We start from the raw sequence: 17,620 nt of genomic DNA on the forward strand, positions 1-17,620 counted from the left end.
TATTTCACATGATTAAAATATTATCTTTTATATTATTTATATGATTAAAAAGCAAAGTTAGTAAAATAAAAAAACATGTCCAGATAACATCACTTGTCTTTGAGGTTGCAAATAATACCCCAAAAGAGTGGAACAAGGAGAAGCATAGAAGGTGGAAAGAGAAAAGGATGAGAGGGGATGGGAAGAAGAAATTAAAAGGTGAATGTAAAGACTTTATGTCAAAATAGGAAGGAAAGACAGCAGGAGTAACAGAAAACATGTTTATCAGTTCAAGAAGATGACAGAATCAGACCACGACACTAGCCAATATCACTAAGCAGAAAAACCAAATAGGGGAAAAAAAGCCTTTATGAAACTGGACAATGGGTAAGAAAAAAAATAGTTTCAGTGTAATAGATTTTTAAGAGACGCAAGAAGAGGAACAGAGCAATGTTTGTGGCATCGCTAATTTGCATTAAGAAGGCAGATTCATACTCGTGTCAGTTTATGTTACACAATGGGCTGGGTCTTATTATGTCTAAAGATTCGAGAAAACACTCACAACCACGGTAATGCCTTTGAAAACAGAGACTGAGAGGAGTTAAAAGGGAGACCAAAGAGAACCCTTGGAGAAGCAGCTACAGATCCCACCACATCCTGTGGAAGCAGCATCTGGACTGAAACGCACTCCCCATCGAACTGGTTTTCTAGCTCTCAAGTCCCCGTTTGTCCAGGGCAGGGGTTCTGAGCTGCCTGTGTGTGAAGTGGAGCTCGCAGACCAGACAGTACAGAGTGAAGGGAGGCAGCTGCTGCCGCGGTGCGGGGCGCCCTGGGGCTCAGCCTCCGGCCAGCAGCCCGAAGCAGCCCCTGAAACCCAGGCTGAACTGTGTCCTGTGCTGCCACTTCGGAAAGTGACCATAAGGTGCAGTGTGTGTTCCCCAGGCCTGGAGGGGTGTGTGCGACTTGGAGCTCCTGGAGAGACCAGTGTTAGGAAACATTTAAATTCTGGAGTTCACAGAGCAAACTCCCCTTCTCCTTTTCCCACTAAAGCCATAGGAGAGTTTAACCAAATCTAATAATGTTTTTACAGTAAATCTTCTGACCCACAGAAAACGGAGGGCGGGACCTAACATGGTGTACCCTGTGATAACCATGGACCAGAGAAAACCATTTCTCGAAAGACAGGTTGCTTTTAATCCTGATCTACTCACACGTCCCAGTGGAAAAACAGGCTGCAAAAAGCAAATATGAGAAAAGAACTGAATTTACTGAAACAGCGATACAAAATTTCACACAGGAGCCAGTCAGAGCAAGAAGAGGTTAGAGGTCGCTGGCAGCATGGGTCCGGGATATACGGTGCAAACGTGGGTGCTGACTCGCCACAGGCCCAAAAGTAGGTTGCGAAACAGTTCTTTGGCTTAAACGCCCCAGTAATAAAAGTACATGCTTCCCAGGCCACCTTGTCGGGACATAACGAACCTTGGCATGATAATCGTAAAATTTGAGAGCCAGAGGTCACCTGAGGTCAGAGCTTGGGGGGCATCTGACCAGTCTCCATCTAAAGGCACCAGAACGAAGAGTGCTGCGAAGTTCATCGGGCCCAGTGTTTCTCAACCAAGACCAAGCTTGCCCTCGAGGAGTCATCGGGAGTAGGTGGGAGAGTCTGGGACAGTCACCGTGACTCGGTGGGCAAGGTCAGGAAAGCCTGACTTCCTGAGACGCGCGGGACAGTGCCACACATGAAGAACGGGTGCCACTTAAAACACCCAGACCCCGCCCTCGCTCAGTTCCCAGTTTCCAGCCAACACACAGCACGCACAGGTATGACCTCTGAGGTGCCTTTGGTTCCCAAAGCCCACGCGATCGTTTTAACAGTGCCGAATAACCATCCTAGGTTCTCCGGCCACAATCTAAGTTCTTTCTAGACTTAGCTTATTGAGGAGGCGCATCAACAAATAAATATCTGCCGTAAGAAACTCTGAAACAGCCATGAAGTCTCTCCTTACTTGGCCTTCCCTTTTCTAAAAAAAGGAAGTCTGATAAGCATCTTCTGACTTCAAGAAGGAGCCATAGTAATTACTTCTGTAAGAGACACCCACTCATGGTGATGACCTACCCCCGCCACAGGTGGAAAGCACCAGTGGGCTCACAAGTAAGCTTTCAGCTGAGAATAGGGACACAGAGCAAGAGACGGTTTTGTTGTGGGGGAGGGAGAAGATGAGGGTTAAAAACAAAGCAGAAGAGCTCTAGATAAGGGAGGCCAAAGGGATTTATTAACTGTATTGCCTCTCTTTGACCAAACTGTGAAATTCCACAGCAGGAAATTTTAACCAGGGTCCAACAGGGTGGAGGGGGGGGAGCGGTCAGAGTTTGAAATCTCCCTTACATGTAAAATGTTGACTATAAGGCCCATGAAGAGAGAATTCCCACCATTTATCACTTTCAAAGAGGTACAGGACCCAAAAAGGTTTAAAATCACCACCATAGCAACTTGTCTGCTTTCCAACGAAAAAATAAATGGAACAGAACAGAAATTCAATGCAGCCAGTTTCAGGAACAAAATGTCAGACCGAGTTGTATAAACTCAACTACCAATACAAAAATAACAACTGTTTGCTGAAGGAAACGTCAGGCAATTTCATATAAAGAATGAAGAAAATCTAGTAAGAAATCTTGAGAATGGCTCCTGGGGCCTGAAATCACATTTAAGGACCAGATGACAGACTGGGGGTCCAGGCCGCCCGTCCAAGCCGGCCCAAAGCTCCAGGGGAACAGCCGCAGGCCCAGCGCCTCAGAGGGCCAGCAGGCGTGCCAATAAGCGCTGAGCCCCGCTGCTCTGCTCTTCGGCATTCTGGATTCCTGGGCTTCAGGGATGCTGGCAAACGTGGCCAGGAAAGGACAAAAAACAGTCCTAGAGCTTTTTCCATGGATTTCAATGAGAAACCACTCTCCGGAGAGAGAAGTCCGCAATGAGTTTACCTAACTGTGGGCGCCCAGACACTGTAAGAACAGATGCAGGATGCTTCTCTGGAAACAGGCCATCGCCCACTGTGGGCAGGACGAGCCCCCCACACACCTGCTGCTGTACGTGTGCCTGAGCGTACGGCCTCACTCCTCAGCCTGCTTCAGGGCTGGGGGTCAGGAACCCCGCTACTCTCTCGGGTACATCACCTGGGAGCTTGTTAGAAACGCGGCCTCTCGGGCCACACCCTGCATGTGCTGCCTCAGAAACTGCATTTTAACCAGATCCCCAGGTGATTCCTGGGCACATAAAAGCTGGGAGGCACTGCTCTCAGTAATTCCCATCACAGAAATACAGACTAACGAGGCTCTTCACCCAGGGCTGGTGAATTTCAAAAGTAAAACACAGACGGCTGGTGCCAAGGGCTGACCAGAAGCGTTGTAGTTAGAGGCGGTCAGCATCACGAACAAGATTTCTTTCCTGCTTCATTTTCTTTTTTTAAACCTAAGGGCAAAGAAGAAAATATCCAAGACGCACTTACTTACCCATTGATAGATGTTCTAGACATAAACAGGCTAAAAACAGACGACACGAAAGAGTGATACAGTTGGATAAATAGCCAGCCCGATTTCTCAATGCTGTTGTTTAAGAAGATCTGTGTTCCTTGATCGAGGTAACTCTGAACAAACACAGCCTGGAGTGATTCGCATAATTTCTCTCTGTTGCACACATACCACTAAAAAAAAAAGAAAGAAAGAAGAAAAATGAAAACACACAACTGAGATGTTTTCTAAGACGTCCAAAAACAAACCCAGAAGCCTGAGTTAAACATAAGATTTCCCAACATTACAGTCTCACGACAATTTGAGGATAATCACCATCTCTCCTACTCATACGAAAGCATGAACACTTCCTCAGAGGCAGTTTCTCTGTTATGTCTCGTAACTCTCAGGGCAGGGACAGAGTGGGGGCAGGGGAGTGGCATTCGATCCTGCAGCTTGCCATGGCAGGGCCAGGCCTCACACAGGGTTCTAACCCCTGGCACGGTACCCTGTTGCTATATCCCTGGGCCCGAGACCTAGGAAAGCTCTGTTGGCCTCTCCTTCACTGAGATGCAACATAAGAAGAGCCAACATTATTAATCTCATTTTTAGATAACAGTCACACAATGCAATGATTTCACTCAAAAATCACCAAACCAATCAACGGCCGAGGAAGAGGCAGATGTTACCCCTCTAGAGATCAGATTCAGCTGCCTTTCTTCCTGTAGGGTATACACAGACCTTTCAAACACTGAGGTGTGCTTTACCAGGTCAGATAACATGCCTACAGACAGCAAAATATGCTGGAGAAAACTTAAGATACTTCAGGTCACAGTGCGATTCACGAGAAGACAAAATGGTACCATCCTAAGAACCAGCTTTCCAGGAATAGGCTCTAACCAGAATACACCTCTTAGAACAAAACTCAAGAGCCTCCGCTGTGGTTGAAATGTAATCGCCCACAGTAAATGTTTTCCGTGGGCGTGTAGGGTTAGTGGACCAGAGAAGGGGGGGAAGTAGATTGTAGGGCACGTCCATCTACAGAGTCCTGGCTCTGCCTTTCTGCGTGAGCGCTGACAAGGCGTGCGATCTCTGTTCATTCATCTGTACACTGGGGCTGTCAGTAGGGCCGGCCCTGGCAGGGCAGTGAGAGGAGGAAACGTGACAGTGCCGGCAAGTCCTCCCTGCAGCACCGGGCACACAGGAGAAGGAGAGCCCAACAATGGCGGTGAGACTCCTCTAAGGTGGCCAGATAAAGAAGAGCCAGCCCGGCACGTCCAAGCACATCAGTTACTGCTGAGCCACGATCAGCTAAGAAACAACCGACGTTCCCAATAAGGAGCCAAAAGTCACTGGTTCCCCGACAAATGCGACCACCGAGCAGCAGTCGGTGTCCCTTCCCTGCCTGCACAACTGGTGGACCAATTTTACAGCCTTCCGAAGCCTGCTGACGTTGAATACAACCTTGGGTAACACTCCTGAGACTGACACTGCCAGTTATAAACCCGTGCAGACAAGCAAACGGGCACATTAAAACTTCCAAGACGGACTAATCTTTTTACACACCTGGGCCCTACACTGGATAAACCAAATGTTTCCCATTGTTGGCTGATTTGTGTTCAGTTACCATTTAAACACTGCTACCAAAACTGCCTGGACTCAGAGACGACGTTTATTTTTCCCTCTCTCTATGACACGCTAGGCAGCTTCTCATGTTCACTGTCCACTTTTTCCCCCTTGGTCTAAAAATGTTCTTGTTAATCCTTAACTAATCCTGACCACTCACCATGCCCCACGTCGTGCCACAGAGCAGGTCACAACCCGTTTTCTTAATATCCGTGACCCGGTGCACATGCTGAAGTCTGGAACACCGCCGCCGCTCGGAGGTCTATTTATTTGTTATCCGCTGAGGTGACTATCAAGATGAAAGCTATCACCCTGGTAACAGGCAATCGGGTGCCTTCCACTCACGTGGACAAGAAGTCCCTCAAGCGTGGCGTCCACTTGTAAATGGACAACCAGAACTACAGTGGACTGTGACTTCCAGAACTAGGAAGAATGGGCACCACTGGCTGCAAATACTGCTTTAAACACCCACAGGAACACTCGAGTTTTTAACGGCATTTCTCTCAACTCATCAACATCAGCACACGTGGTCAAAGCCTTTCCTGCCACACGCGTCTTCCAGAAAAGTACCTGCTCACTGAACGGTGTGCTACAGAATCAAAGGTAGCGAAGGCCTTCTCTTAAAAGGATAAAATCCATGCTCCTCCTGACCATTTGCATGACACAAAGGTCAGCTTCATGACGCGTCCCTCATAAGCACCAGGGGAACAAGCCCGATGACCAGCAACTTCTGGACACACAGATGTGATGTACATACAACAGAGCATGGTATTCAGCCATCAAAAGGAATGCAGCACAGTACACGTGACAACACGGATGGGCCTGACGACGTCACGCTAAGTGAATAATCCAGTCACAAAGGGCCACACGTTACATGAGCTCCTTTACATGAATTACCCAGAATAGGCGGCTCCAGAAACAAGGGTTACCAAGGATGGCGGTGGGGGAAGGGGGAGCGACTGCTCTTGGGTACGGGGTTTCTTTCTGGGCTGGTGGAAATGCGCTGAAATTAGAGTGGTGATGGCTGCAAAACCCATAAACGTATAGGACTAAAAACCACTGAATTGTACACTTTTAAAGGATGGATTTTATGGTATATGAATTATATCTCAATAAAGCTGCTATTTAAAAAAAAATAAAACATACACACACATCTAGGCATTTTGATTTTCCAGAAATTCAAAGTGCTTTGAAAATTTAAGTGACCCAGCAAACCTCTTTAAAAATGCAAATTTTTAATGCACATCTGACCGTGTCACTTCCGTGCTTCCCAGAAGCATTAGGATAAAATCCAAAGAGCTCAGTCAGTATGAGCTCACCTCGTGACAGTCCCTACCAACCCGTAACGCCTGGCCACTAGGTCACACGCTCCACCCTTCTTTTTCTGGAAGGCTCCTTTCGCACGGCTGTCTCACATGGGATTTGCTCTGTCCCCTACATGTCCCACCACCCCAACTCACTCTCTCTTCCCCCATGAGTCCGACCTAAGCCCAAATATGTCTTCACTACGTCTCCCTTGCACTTGTACACGAGCTCGGGCCCCCGTCCTAACGCCCTCCTGCGTCCCAGCAGCACAATGATCACTGAGCTGAATAATGTGCACAACTGCGTGGTCAGCGCCAACCTCCCTGGAAGACGGGAAGTCGCGGAAGGCAGGGACGGGATGGACTTCAGAGCCTGCACAGACACAGACGAACAATAAACGTGCAGCGGGGGAATGAGTGTTAAAACTCACCGGTAGTCTGACAGACAGAATTTGGAGATTCTAGCAAAATCCTGGAGGGAACATAAGGATAACCAGCTGTCACTGGGTTTCTGTCGATTTCTAAAACTCCCAGGGTTTTGCAAGGCGTGGCTTAAATCCAGTTCTGCACACAGCAGTTCAATCTACCCACGCATCACACAACTGCGTTCCCACGAGCAAGCCGCGACGGGGGGCCCGGCTGAGCACCTGCCTTGCCCGGGGCACCTGGCCGAGCGCCGCGCTTCACTCACCACCGCACAACGTCTGAATAATGGGGTCCCTGAGAAGCTCTGGTGGATTCAGTTCCTGACTGAGGTACAGGTTGTTTTATAAAGACTTTCTTTCAAAGAAGCTTTTCTTCACCTCTACCCAGCATGTCTGTTTGAAATTCACTTTCAGAAGAGAAAGCGAGACAATCCTGCCCAGTTAAATGGGACTAGATGTATTTAGAGAAAAGATAATCTGATCAAGATAGCAACTAAATTATTACAGGCCAAGACTTCTCAACTCAGCACCCCTGACATCTGAGCCGCTAATCCTTGCTACGGGACTGCCCTGTGCGTTGCGGCATGTCCAGCAGCCGCCCTGCCCTCTGTCCATCAGATATAAGTAGCACCACCCCCCCCCCCAGCTGTGACAACCCCAAATGCCCCAGACTTTGCCAAAAGTCCCCTGGCAGGCAAAGTCACCGCTGCTTAAGATCCCCTACCTGGGTTTCCCCAGGCAACGTCATGGCTCTGACTCCAGGAGTGTTTCCTAAGCAGCCCAGCTTAGCAGTGGTCTAAGGAAATGCAAAGGTGGAGTCACCGGGGAACTTACACTCCAGGGGGCAGAGGGTCAGAAACAAAGAGAAACAAGTAATGGGATTATGAGCTTGGCCAGGACCTTACAAGAGCAGCCACTTTGCCCCTGAAGTCCCCCCCTACCCCCCCCCAGTTTCCTCTGAGACAACCCAGCTTAAACGAGAAGCTGACATGAGCAGGCAGCACGGGGCGGCCTGTCTGTGGGTTCCCGCGCTGCCAAGCGGGTGAGTTCTCTGAACGTGAGCTCCTCAGAGACCCCAGAAGCAAGGTGCGCGGGCAAGAACAAAGCACAGGGCTTGTGAAATGCTCGCACTGAGGGCTGTGTGCCAGCTGCACGGGAGGCTGGCTCCTGGGCTGGAGGCCACCGTGTCTGCAAAGGCCTCGGCTTACCACCTTCCTTGAAAGCTCACTCAAACATGGTTCCATCGAAGTAAGTAAGGACATCGCGTCAACAGCGAACCCTCAGCAACCCCGAGTCACGGACGCAGGCATCTGCTGATGCCAAGTATAAAGCAGGATGTGATCACGAAACATCGCGTCTTCAAAGAATGGCAGCAAGAGCAATGCCCTCCCCATGTGCAACAGGACTGAGAAGACATTAATAATTAGCCAAGTAATAAACAGCCCAATCAGGAAGCAACAGAGCTCGGAACGTGCTGGACGGGAGTGGCCAACCAGCGACGAAGGACTAGGTTGTCTCTTCCAGATTTCATTACACCCGTGAGCATGAGCATGTCCTGGTCTTTACAGAATCTTGGCTGATGAATCACCCCCTCAAAGAATAAAACGTACGTGCGTATCAGACTCAGGGATACAATTAAAAGCTTTTCCGAAGTTATTTTTTGGAGTTTCTCAACTAGTCAAACATTAGCTATAAGACATTTATTCCAAAAAGTAGAAAGGATTTGAGCACATCAGGAATTAGAAAGTTATTTCTAAAATCCAACTTCCTGATTTTAGGTAATGTAGTGTAATAAAAAATAAATATTTGGTCTTTATCCGGGTTCCAGGCACAGGGCCCCTAACTCCTCTTAAGTGCTAAGAGTAACTTCTGTACGTTAATGCGATACGGATGCAAGGTTCAGCCCACGCTCCAACCTCCAGCGAGGGGCAAGGGGCAGCAGACTGAGTAGTCACCAACAACCAATGATTTAATTGCGCTTAATTATGAAACGTCCACAAACCTCCTAAATGGGGTTCTGGAAGCTTCCATGCTGCTGAACACACTGACATGCTGGGAGGGAGGTGCCTGGAGAGGGCATAGAAGCTACGTGCCACCCTGCCTCTGGCATCTCCTTCTGTTTGCTTGTTGCTGAGTTGTACCTTTACAACAACCAGTCAACATGAATCAAGTGTTTCACTAAACTCTATGTGAATTGTTCTAGCAAATGACCTAACCTGAGGTGGGGGGAACCCCAGAATTTGTAGCCAAGTCAGACAAAGCATAGGTGGTCTGTGACCGCGACTAGAGTGGTTAGCATCGGAAGTCAGGGCGGTCTTGTGGGGCCGAACCCTTAAACCTGTGAACTGACGCTAACTCACTCGGGGAGGCAGTGTCACAATAGAACTAAACGGCCGGACACCCAGCTGGTGTCAGAGAACTGGAGAACCAGTTGGTGTCAGGAAGAAAAGACACATAGGTAAGATTTGCTTTTTTTTTTTACGACATTAAATTTGGCGAAGCGCATGTACAAGCTGGAGGGGGGCCAGCGCGGGAGCAGTTGTCCCAACCTGCTCAACTCAAACTGCAAACATTCCAACTCGCGTTCTGCTCGCCGCTATGCACTGTCCACACGGGCCACACGAGTGGGGCAGTTTCGTTTCCTAGCCCCTCAGACGACATGTTTCCCAGGAGGGACATCACGAAGCAGTGGCAAAGCAGACAGACCGGGATTCAAAACCCAACATGCCATCTATGAGCTGTGCTCTTGAGCAAGTTTCATCTCTCTCGGCCTCCATCTTCTGTCTGTAAAATGGGGGTGTACCACCTACCCCCCCGAGTTGTCATGAGGATGAGAGGGGATAATGTATTTAAAGTGCCTGGCACACAACAGAAGCCCTGTAACTAGATTTCCTTCCTCTTCCTGTCCAAGGTGCACAAAAGCTGGTCAGAGGAAAAGTGAAGCTCAAGGGAATGTCTGAAAACCACACTGTCAGGCTGGGCCGCCAGCCATTCTCACAAGCAATGAGTTATCAAATGCCACTAAAATCCATCAGAAAGCCTCCACTGACAGGGTCCATGAGCACAGAACCTTCTCTACTCTAGGGCATGGTCAGACCGGGCCAATGACACTGACCTTGACAGCTAAGGACTGAAAAATCACATTCCAAGTTTCTGCAATGCAATCAACTCAGTTCACACATTTCACCGTCGGCCCCTTTGGGCATCTAAGCCCAGCACAGGAATAGGCTGTCCACCCATTCATTATGTTTCGACTAATAATACGGAGCTAACCCAACAACCTCTTCAGGTGAGATTTCAATGTGTACAGTGACAAGGCACCTGAGGTCCATGCAAGGGAACAATTTATACAGACTAGATTCAGTTGCTTCAGATTTGATTTCATAAATAACTAGCTATCTTCCTTTCAAATGTTCACTGTTACTATTTTATAATCCTGACATGTGAACAAAGCTTCACAGGATCTAAACAAGTCTTTTTGGGAAGTTACCATCTTGTTTAACACAAACTGCAAACTTCAGCTAGTATTCTCAAGGTCAATGTCCACACAGAGTTGGCTTCCCAAGGTCTCCTAGGCCACCTTCAAAGGGGCGCAGAAAAGGGCCCTGGTGTGTCCAGCAGATGACAGATCCTAGTGTTTCAGGAAACTGAAGCAAACACTTGTTCAGGGTTTTCAGCACAGGTTATGAGGAAGGAAAGAAGCCCTTTTCAAAATGTCTTTGCTAATCGGCTGCAAAGGCCGCCGGACTCTCGAATCGGTTCAGACACAAATCCGTCAGTGTCTGGCTGGCCAGCTGGGTGACTGCCCTGAGCACTGTTAACTCATGCTTGACTTTGGTCTGCCCCAAGGTACCTGGGAAGTCAGGGGACAGGAGACCCAACCTGTCCTTTAGCACAACTTTTGACCTCTGGCTGTGAGGTCCAAATGTTTCTTCATTTGGAAAAAATACCCAAACTATTTCAATTCTGTCCTGACTTCATCGTGTTTGGCATAGCACAGTTCTTTCTATAAGAAGGTGAAAGAATAAGTCAGGATTCACACAGCTGCAATTTTAAGGTACATCGTAACAATTCCAAACATTGAACGTTATCTGCGCTTGTAAAATACCTTGCTGTATGTCATCTGGTGAAAGTATCCTGGCTTGGTTCTAGGGAGTTCTATAACAATTCTTTTCAGTCCATCAACTGAGAAGCTGCTGAATGACTGATATTACCAGGAACTTAGTTAGTGGGGCTTAAGGGTCCCTTCCAGTTTCAGCAGCTCTGCAATAGTTGCATTAACTTTAAGTAGTAGGAGTAATGCATCGAAAAGACTAGATCTAAAGTTTCTCCTCTTTTCAAGTTCAGTCTGCCAATACTGAAAAGTGACATAACTAGTTTCTCCCCAGTGAGTCAATCTACCCACCTTGCAACCTGTGATTAAGAATCTGCTGATTAAGGAAGCTGCAAGTTTTCTCTGGGGAAAAACTTTTTTTCCTGGAAAGGATCAGATAGCAAATATTTGAAGCGCGCAGGTCACAAAGTGGCAACTACTACTCTGCGACTGTAGCCTGGAAGCATTCACAAACAACAGGTAAATGAATGTGGTGGCTGTGTTCCAATAAAACTTTATTTGTGGACACTGAAATTTGAATTTCACATAAGAAACTTTCACGTGTTACAAAATATCCCATTTTTTGTAACCATTTAAAAATGTAGCTTACTTCACAGGTTGTGCAAAAAAGTCAGTGAGTCCAATTTGGCCTGCAAGCCAACCCCGCCCACCCCCACCCCCCCTGCTTCTCACTTGCCCCAAGTGAAACATAATGTCAGTTTTGAAGCTAGCATAACAAACCGAGTTACTGCACTGGTGCTGCTACTATAGTTTCAGAGCTGCTTTAGCTCAAAGAATCCTTGCATCTCTGGGCTACAGTAACTAAATAGCAATTGTTAATGAATAAACATTGCCCAAGTGCTGGAGAATTCTTTTAACCATAGAATCCTCCATCATAATTTCTTAATAAAATAACCATAAGGAAAGCTTGTGCTGAGTATGGTTCAATCAAATCCATAACCTTACTTTCATGCAACTCCAAAAGAACCAGATGTGGCTGGCTATGGAACTCACATACCCAAATGAACACCAGAAGACCCTGTATAAAACTATTAATTTGAAGGGGGGGAACCATTAGAGTTAAGTTACTTCACAAGCAACCAAGTTTATAAAAGCAAATCCAGGATCCTGGAACATAAAGCAGAGAGGACAGTCTCCTGTTTCACTTAACCTCACTGTGGTTTGCATATGTATTTCTTTTGTTCATTTTAACCTTTGTTTGTGAACAACATTTTCATAATGTGAATGTATCATCTTGAAATAATGTCTGGAATAATCATTCTACGGAAAAGATCTAGTCTCCTTCTCAATATTCAGAAAGCACCGGTTTACTCTTCCACCTTGGAGAAATTAGCTGCCAAATTGTTAGTGCCACTGGTTAAAACACAGACACACACACCTGAGTATCTCCAAAGCATAACGAAGTAAATGAGGTACCCGAAACCAGCACCAGTTTTCCTTGGAACCTGACAGATGCAGCTTGAAAAGGTGCAACACTAGAAAGCGGCCTTTGTTACAAGGAGATATTCTGAGGCTACATCTATAGCTCTAGTTCTACCTGGGTTCCATAAAAATCAAAGGAAACGGTTTTTCGACGTTTAACATTCGTCCCATTTTATGAGCACCGAAACACATCCAGTCTGCTTCAGTAGAGGTGGTCACAAGTGTTAGAATAAACACCCACAGCTATAACATTCACCCATGATTCCACATCAATGGAAATCAGCCTTGTTTTTATCCTATCCAGGACCTTATTTCAACAAACTGCTGAAAATGACATTTCTAATTCATTGTTTTACACCATTAGCCGTGTTTCATACGGATATATGACATTTTGGTAACTGTACATTATCACTACAGTAGAGCTGTTTACCTAAAGAGACTAATGTAAGTAATTAACCCATATCAAAGAATGTGGTTTCACAACTTAAAACCACCTAACAATATCATAGGAATTGCAACAGCTGTGGGACTACAAAAAAAAAAAAAAAATCATGGAAATTTATGATTTCCTTTACAAATAGAAAACGGGCCATTATAAATATTTGCTAACCAAAAACTAAATGCTACTTTTCTGAATGAATTGCATTTATCCCCTTGGATCATTCCTTACTTTCATTTAAACACACACACACACACACACAAAACAACGTGGGTGTAAACTCTCTGAACCCCTGGCATAACAAGAAAAGCCACATAGGAAAATGAGAAGTCTATGAAAATGATAAGACACAAAATGGGGAATAAATGGAAAGGCAAAATGTACTATAAATGCTAGTAGCTGCTATAAGCCAACACTCTGGCAGAGTTCAACAGCCTCTCTTTTCAACGAATGTAACGTGAACTGCAAACTACATGGTGGTCAAATATGAAATATCTCACTCTTAATGCTACAGCTGCCCTGCACGTACTTCTTTACACGGCACAGAACCAAGCTAATAAAAAGACGGTATACCCCGCCGGTCCCATCGCATCAACTGCAACTCTTAGAAGAATTCCTTCCTGCCCGGTTCTGGGGTAGAAGCCCCGACATAAGGGCTTGCATCACCTCCCTCCGCCCACACCTTTCGGCTCAGACACCAGCATCAAAGTTGGAAGCCGCTCCGAGGCTGGGTGGGATGCGGGCGACGACCTGTCAAACGCATTTTTTAGATGCTTCGGGGAAATGTCACCGGAATCAGCCCGGAGAGTTGAGTGGCGGGCGGTGCACGGTCACATTTCTTTATGACCCTTTGTATTTGTATGATCGCGGATTCAACCAGACAAAAAGAGGGGCCGGCCTTTCGGGGGCACGGAGCGTGTGCGGGGTAACGGGCCGGGTCTGGGCTTTGCTCCCCGAGGCCCGGGGCCGGCCGCGCGCCCACGGGCCCCCAGGTTCCTCGGTCCCGGCGCCGGGCGCGGACGCCGAGGGAGCCGACCGTCTGCAGCCGCCGCCTGGGACGCGGGAACAATGCGGGCTCCGGGGCGCCCACGCTCCGGCCCGCGCCGGGGACACGGGAGGCCTCGGCCGCCGCGCCGGGAACAAAAGGCGCCGCGGGGCCCGGGCCGAGCGGCCCGCCCGGAAAACTTTGCGAGGGGCCGAGGCCCGCCGCCCCCCACGACGGCGGCCGAGCGCGGGAAGGCCCGGCCGCCACGCCCCCGCCCGCCGGCCGTACCTGGTGGTTCTCCTTCCTGCCGCCCGCGGCGGCCGCCGGCCCGCCGGGGCCGCTCGTCATGTTCACGTACAGGGAGCGCGTGAGCGGGCTCCGCAGCGTCCACATCCTCCGCGCCAGCCACACGGACGCCAGGCTCAGGCACAGCCAGCCCACCAGCAGTCTCATCAGGGACCGCGGCCGCTCGCTCCGATCACCGCCGGCGCCGCGGCGAGGAGCGGGAGACGCCGCCACCTCCGGCCGCCGCCGCCCGGGCCCGAGCCATCGCGCCCAACTTGCCCATCCAGCCCCTGCAGGGCCGAGGCGGGGGTGGGGAGGGGCGGGCGGCGCGCGGCCTTCCCGCCTCCCCCTTCCTTTCCGCCCGCGGAACGCCGCCAGCGGCGGCGCGGGTTTCCACCCGGAGCACGTACGAGCGGCGGTGGGGCGCGCTCTCGCCGGGGCGCGCTCCCTCCGCCCAATCAGCGGGCCGGGCCGGCCGGGAGGCGGGGCCGAGGGGGCGCGCATTCGCCTGGCGCGCGCGGCCCAGCCTCTCCTCTGCCCCGCGGCTCCGCGTAATGGCGGCGCTGATGTTCATTTTTTCGGGATCCCTTCCGAAGGCGGTAATCGGACCCTCCCGGTCCCTCCGCGGTGCTGGCCGCGGGAATTCTGGTGTTTGCTCGCCTTAGTGATCGCCTCTGGGCCGCTCATCCCAACCCCGGCCGGACTTGAACCCTGTTGTGCCGACTGGTCCGGGGCCGAGGCGGCGGCGGCTCATTCCTTTCCTAGAGGCCAGACAGTCGGGCTAAGTCCTTGCCGGAGACGGACGCTGCCAGCCCGTCGCCGTCATCGGCTTAGCTGCGTGGCTTCCTGTTTACGTTCAGAGCCAACAAGCCAGCCCCTCAGCCCGAGGGCCCCCACCCTGCCTGGCAGGTGGTGCGCAGCAGACGGGAATCGGGGGTGGCGGGCAGCCCACCGCGCCCCGTTCCCCGAGCCAGGCCCGTTGCAGGCTGCGGGTTGCTAAGAGGCATCCGCGAAAGCTGTGCCTTTGTTGGAAGCGACCGCAGCTGGCGCACCTGTAGGTCATGCTTTGATGTCCTGATGACCCTGTCCAAGAACGAAGACCCCAAACCGGAGTCCCTGGCTGCTCGCTTCCTGGAACCAACAGGTGGAGGTTGGGCACAACACTCTCAAAGCCAACTAAGCGCTGGTATTTACCCGGATGTGTCTTTGATCATTTGTAGCTCGGGGAGACCTAGTAGCAACATTCCAAACCTGAAGGCTTACACCGTGTTCCTGTGTCTGAAGTTCTTCCTGCTGCTACCCAAGCTGCAACTAAGGCGTGACACATTTCATGGGCTCTCTAACTTGAACACCTTCCTCGATTTGCTTAGAGAATGCTTTGGACTTAACTGCACTAGAAATACTGTATATACATTTTGTCTTAGTTCAAAAGAAATCTGTTAACTCCAACGTTGCATTTCAGAGGTTGTCATTTATGCATCCACTAACGGAACAAAATCATTCCTTACCCACAGACGTTTTTATTAGATTCAGAGAATCTCAGCTTGGCACCTATCGTTAACAAGGACATCCTGTTGCCTAATGCTACGTAGGCCATTAAAAAAAAAAAAAAAAAAAAAAAAAAAAAAAAAAAAGGTGGGGCGGGAAAGGGGGAGGGTACTTTGCGTTCTCTTCCACTATACTCCCGGACTGCTTCCTGCCAAAACCCCAAAGAGCTTGCACCTTACTAAATCTAGTTCAAACCTCTCGTGGTCCTGGCCCAAATCATCAAAAAGGATCTATGGTAGCACGTCCAAATAACTCAGTTTGTTTACCATGTCACCTCTCCCTCCTGTCTCCTGGGAACAGTGTCACAGATAAAGCAGCTCTGTGCCAAAAGAAACCCTTCATCTTTTTAGAGGGGGGTGAAAGCAGCAAGAGCATATAAAATGACATATTTCATTTCTGAAAACAAAAGGTATGCCCCCCACTCTAAGCCTGATGAGCTGCAGCTCAGAGTCTGCAAATTGTGTCAGATGAGCAAGAGGCAACTAGATGGCTCTGGAGTCTGAAGGACAGGGTCAGGTGACTGCCAAGGAGCCCAGCATCTCAAAAAGAGCAGATTGTCACTTCGCACCTGAGCAGTGCGCCTGGAAGAATAAATCATTTCCATATTATCATAGTCTATAATAATCACAAAAAACTCCAACACATGTTATTTACACCCAGCAAGCACAGGTAGAAACCAAAGCACAGCGTGACCAAATGATTTGCCTAAAAGTAGCAGAGCAAATTCAATAGCAGACCTTTTCAAAGAAACCGGTATCCCAGCTCATGGTCCTTCGATCCATCTAAGAAGCCTCGCTGTCCTCTTCTCAGAGAGCCTCCTGAATTACAAATGAGGAGGAAGGAAAAACAGCAAGAGTAAATATACTAAGCAGAAGTTCAGATTGCCCTCCGGGACTGCCCCTTCCTTCATCTACTAGAATGTCACTACTGTATATTAAAACCTCAATTATCCATCATGGAGAGGGGAAGACACAGATCACACACTCACACACACACACACACACACACACACAAATATGAGTCAATATCCTTTGTAATGTGGCTTTGAAATGTAGGCAGTGACATTCAAAAGACAACGTAACTACCATTCTCTGTGTTGAGTTTTCTGTGTACTGCCCTACTGACCAGGAGCTTGGGTGTCCAGCTTGGGTCACAGCTCTGTGCATAGGCCCAAAATCTTGTTGGATCACTTTCCTACCTAGAATTCAAGAAAGGGCACTTTTGCTGTAACTGTTCTTATCGACTACAAATTATGGCATTTTCATGTTTTCGATTATAAAATCTAGTGTAAAGAGAACCCACTGGGAGAGCAACTTGGTTCTGCAGAGGGCACAAAGTGTGCCGGTCACTATTGGTCATTTGTCATCTCCCTGAAGAGATAATAGTCTAAAAAGAACTTATATAATCACCTGTTTTCATGGACTTGAATTTTTTAATACTTCTTAACAATGTTTTGTAGAATGTCAGAGAAAGGTACAAATTTTCCTCAATATATTCAATGGAGGTGCCCTCCAATGGCCAGGCCACATCAACAAAATAAAATTGGTAAATGTATTTAATACGTTTTTAAAATTAGTAAATGTAGGGGATGTTTAACTGGACTTCGTAGATATAATTTCAATCATGCAATGACATCACAATGGTCTCTGATACATTCTAAGCTAAGGTGCAACTGCAAACAGGTTTTTAAAAAATGGCAAAATAAAGCAGCAAAATTGAACAAGAAGTGGGAAGACCTAGTAGTTCATCCTCTGTGGTCCTGAGACAGACAGCCTGGGTTTGAAGCCTGGCTCTATGCCTCCTGCTTAAGCAATTTGTGGCAAACTTGACTTCTAGGTCTCAGTCTCCCCATCTGTAAAATGGGAGTGGTAATAATGGTTACCTATCTCGTGTGGGTGTGGTGAGGAGTAAATGATATGTTCTAAATACAGAGGGCCCCCACACAGATAGGAAACGTTCCAAAAAAAACATTCACTCGTTCTTGTTTGT

At 48.5% G+C, this 17,620-nt stretch overlaps 1 protein-coding gene across 7 annotated transcripts in view; it reads right to left on the bottom strand.

The window, feature by feature from the left end:
• Positions 1–16,449, bottom strand: part of METTL9 (methyltransferase 9, His-X-His N1(pi)-histidine) — a 40,479-nt gene extending 24,030 nt beyond the window's left edge. For 2 of the 7 annotated variants that reach the window (XM_074322726.1, XM_074322725.1), the window contains exons 1-2: positions 14,087–14,509; positions 3,487–3,677 (exon numbers count right to left, since the gene is read on the bottom strand). In XM_074322726.1, coding sequence (XP_074178827.1) covers positions 3,487–3,677; positions 14,087–14,251 — 356 coding nt within the window. In that variant the 5' untranslated portion in view covers positions 14,252–14,509. Of the gene's footprint in view, positions 1–3,486; positions 3,678–7,562; positions 7,635–8,046; positions 8,201–14,086; positions 14,510–16,368 lie in introns of those variants that run through there. The other 5 variants (XM_074322727.1, XM_074322728.1, XM_074322731.1 and 2 more) reach the window with 5 other exon arrangements.
• Positions 16,450–17,620: the final 1,171 nt, after the last annotated feature.

The sequence above is a fragment of the Rhinolophus sinicus genome, linkage group LG18 (assembly GCF_036562045.2).
Source record: "Rhinolophus sinicus isolate RSC01 linkage group LG18, ASM3656204v1, whole genome shotgun sequence".
NCBI lineage: Eukaryota > Metazoa > Chordata > Mammalia > Chiroptera > Rhinolophidae > Rhinolophus > Rhinolophus sinicus.